The sequence below is a fragment of the Cavia porcellus genome, unplaced genomic scaffold, assembly GCF_034190915.1.
Source record: "Cavia porcellus strain 051 isolate PalLab524CR breed Dunkin Hartley unplaced genomic scaffold, mCavPor4.1 scaffold_9, whole genome shotgun sequence".
Classification (NCBI taxonomy): Eukaryota; Metazoa; Chordata; class Mammalia; order Rodentia; family Caviidae; genus Cavia; species Cavia porcellus.
Genome location: NW_026947492.1, coordinates 89,208,856 through 89,212,272, shown reverse-complemented (window position 1 = coordinate 89,212,272; position 3,417 = coordinate 89,208,856). Strand labels below are relative to the sequence as shown.

Here is a 3,417-nt window from a genome sequence, read left to right as displayed (position 1 = left end):
TGGTATCTCTATATATTTATATATTTTGGGGGACCTGGGATTGACTCAGAGCCACATGCATGCTAGTTGGGGACTCTACCAATGAGTTAACCAAGTGCATTCCATCAGTCACTTGCTAGTAAAAAGCCTGTGTGGCTGTGACCTATGAAACATTTTGGCAGCTCTTTGCTTTATTTGGCCAACTCCTTCAGTGAGTGATGTGTGTGTGTGTGTGTGTGTGTGTGTGTGTGGTTGGCATTACCGTCTTAATATACTCCTGAAAGTGTGTCTCCTACGAGTGTCATTCATCATCTGTTATAGCAAAACACAAGTTAAACCTTTCTGCTCTAGGTTGTTGTAATGCTAAGTGTGCTTCACTCTCTCCCTTACTTGGTGGCTTGAATCTACATCATCAATGGTGCTCCCTTTTCTGTAATCACACACACATTCATGCACCCACCCCCAGGCATCATTCTGTGGATGTCATTTGGCATCCAAGGACACAGCACATCTAAAATTTAACTCGTTTTCAATCTCAGTCTTCACCCGTTTCCCTTTACTTCAGTTGCCCTGCATGTCCCTTAGTTGTGTTGCCATCATCTAGTCTGTTAATACACTGAGAGTAATGTCCAGTGAGCCTAGCCCAGGAGCCTCACCCTGTTTATCTACTAAGCATCCCTAAAAGTGTTTACAGTGTTTTTTTTTTCTCACTATCTTTGCCCTTGTGTGGTAACTCACCATTCCTTGTAGAATGTTTCATAGTCCAGTGGCTCTCAAATTTTAGTATACATCAAAATTATTAAAATGTAAATGGTTAAGGCTCAATTCTCACAATTCTGATTCAGCAAATCTAGGGATAGTCTTGTAAAATTGAAGTGTTAACCAGGTGTTTTTCTGAGAAAGTTTTCATTTCTTCTCTAAAAGAGAGCAAATGTTGGGTAACACTATGATGATGGACACGTGATATACATCTGTTAGTTTTTACAGAATGAACAATAATAAAGGTGAAAAGTAGTATAAATTATCAACTCTGAGAAACAATACTGTGACAGTGTTGAGTCATTTATAGCAACTGCACAGCATCCTGCAGGATTTTGACAGTGGGATGTTTGTGCTTGTATTGGGTTGGGGCGTATTGTTACTGTCTATGGCTTCTGAAACTACTCTCAAAATAAAGTGTGCATTTTGAAAACAATTATACACATGTTAGCACATTTAAGCTATCTAGTAAATTAGTCAACTCTGCAGTATTGTACTTCTTACTGTATAACACATCCCATCTGCCACATAGCACTCTTTCTCACTGCAGTAGAATGTCTGTTAAACATGGAATGGAGAGAATTGTGACCTACACAAGAGTTACAGATCCAAATTCCACCGAAGGAAACCAGTTCAGTTCAAGGAGAGGAGCACATATTTTCACATGAGGTGTTGAATACGCCTCAACCTAATAATCATGACCCTTAAGTTGCTGTCCACAGCCAGTTGCTCTATGAAGTCAATTTTCCATCCTGCCGTTCTTGGCCATTCTTGGGAAATTTTCCTTGGCCCTGGGATCTCACTGAGGCACCCGTGTTTCTATCACAGGATTCCTCCACCAGCCAAGTACGGCGGCCGGCACACAGTGACTATGATTCCTGGAGATGACATTGGGCCTGAACTCATGATGCATGTCAAGAGTGTGTTCCAATGTGCATGTGTGCCTGTGGACTTTGAGGAGGTGCGGGTGACCACCACATCTGGTGAGGAGGAGATTCATAATGCCATCATGGCAGTGCGTCGAAACTCTGTGGCTTTAAAGGGCAGCATTAAAACCGACCACACCAAGCCACCTTCTCACAAATCCTACAACAACTTGCTGCGCACCACCCTGGACCTCTATGCCAGTGTTACCCATTTCAAGAACCTGCCGAATGTGAACACTCACCACCAGGGCATAGACATCTTGGTCATACGGGAAAACACGGAGGGTGAGTACAGCAACCTGGAGCACGAAAGTGTGAAAGGCGTGATCGAGAGCCTAAAGATCATCACGAAGGCCAAGTCTTTGCGCATTGCTGAGTACGCCTTCCAGCTGGCGCAGAAGATGGGGCGCAGAAAAGTTACAGCTGTGCACAAGGCCAACATCATGAAGCTGGGAGACGGACTCTTTCTCGAGTGCTGCAGGGAGGTGGCGTCCCACTATCCTCAGGTCGCCTTAGAGACCATGATTGTGGACAATGCTACCATGCAGCTGGTGACCTGGCCTCAACAGTTTGACGTCATGCTGATGCCCAATCTTTATGGTAACATCGTCACCAGCATCTGCACAGGGTTGGTGGGGGGCTCAGGCCTTGTACCTTCAGCCAACTATGGCTGCTTGTGCGCAGTGTTTGAGACAGCCGCAAGGCAACTGAACAAGAATCCAGCGGACTGGAACTGGGTCAATCCAACTGCCATGCTGCTGGCGAGCTGCATTATGCTGGATTACCTCCGCCTGCACTCCCACGCCGCCACAATTCGCGCTGCGGTCTTGGCATCCTTGGGCAATAAAAATATTCAAACACCAGATATCGGAGGCCAGGGTTCCATGATGGAAATTATTCGACATATTATTGACCACATCCGATATGCCAATTAAATGATTGGTCCTTGGAAACCATTATCACCCAAAGGCCTTTGTTGTCCTGTTCTGTTCCTGCCCATCCTTAGAATCCTTGCCAGCTTGGCTAATGTTTCCTCCAGAATAAGCCATCTACTGTGGTGCAATAGGTGTGTGAGTGGACCAAGACTGATCTTTTCCCATAACATTGCTTATTTAAATTCGCCAAATCTATTGCCTTGTAAGTAAACCAAGGACTCTTTCCTTTTTAATCCACAATTTTCACCTACCTGTGTTAGGACACATTGAATAAATCGGAGCTGTTTTGGAGGACAAGGGTTTCCAGAACCTGGCACACTGCTATCCAAGCGGTAAAAATTCAGCAGAAACAGTGCACAAGAAGTCTGGCTTTTCTCTAGAAGTTATTAATAAGTTAACTAGTGCAGTGCATCCTGCCTGCAACATACAGATGGCAGCTTTATTAATAAATAAGGTAATGCAAAGCTGCGCTGTCACAGACTGCTTCTGCACCTCCCTTGGAGTTCCAGGCCTGGTATTGTTTAGGGGCTTTTGGCTAGGAATTTTTCTGGTCTTTTTCACATACAAAAATGGGCTCTGAAACTCCTGGAGGAGGAACTCTTGAAGTTCTTTGAGCCGGGATGAGGTGTGTAAGAATCACATCTGTTACATCCACTGGGCCACATTTCCTTGCTGTACAGATAAAACCATGGATTGCAAACTCCATGGTTGCTGCCTTCACAGATGCTTCTGTTCATGATTTGAAAGAAAGAAAGTGTCCAAAAAACAAAGTATCCTTCTCTAATATGAACATTTTCCACCCTGTTTATACATTGAAT

General features: G+C 44.3%; 1 protein-coding gene across 1 annotated transcript; it reads left to right on the top strand.

Annotated features, from left to right (window-relative positions):
* The first annotated feature begins 1,251 nt into the window (after positions 1–1,251).
* Positions 1,252–3,083, top strand: LOC100725076 (isocitrate dehydrogenase [NAD] subunit gamma, mitochondrial-like). The gene has a single exon (XM_013144351.2). The coding sequence runs from the start codon at positions 1,436–1,438 to the stop codon at positions 2,597–2,599; it is 1,164 nt and encodes a 387-aa protein (XP_012999805.2). The 5' UTR covers positions 1,252–1,435; the 3' UTR covers positions 2,600–3,083.
* The last annotated feature ends 334 nt before the right edge of the window (positions 3,084–3,417 follow it).

Excerpts from the sequence above, each read along its gene's own strand:
- LOC100725076 (XM_013144351.2), top strand. The coding sequence starts at position 1,436 with ATGACCCTTAAGTTGCTGTCCACAGCCAGTTGCTCTATGAAGTCAATT.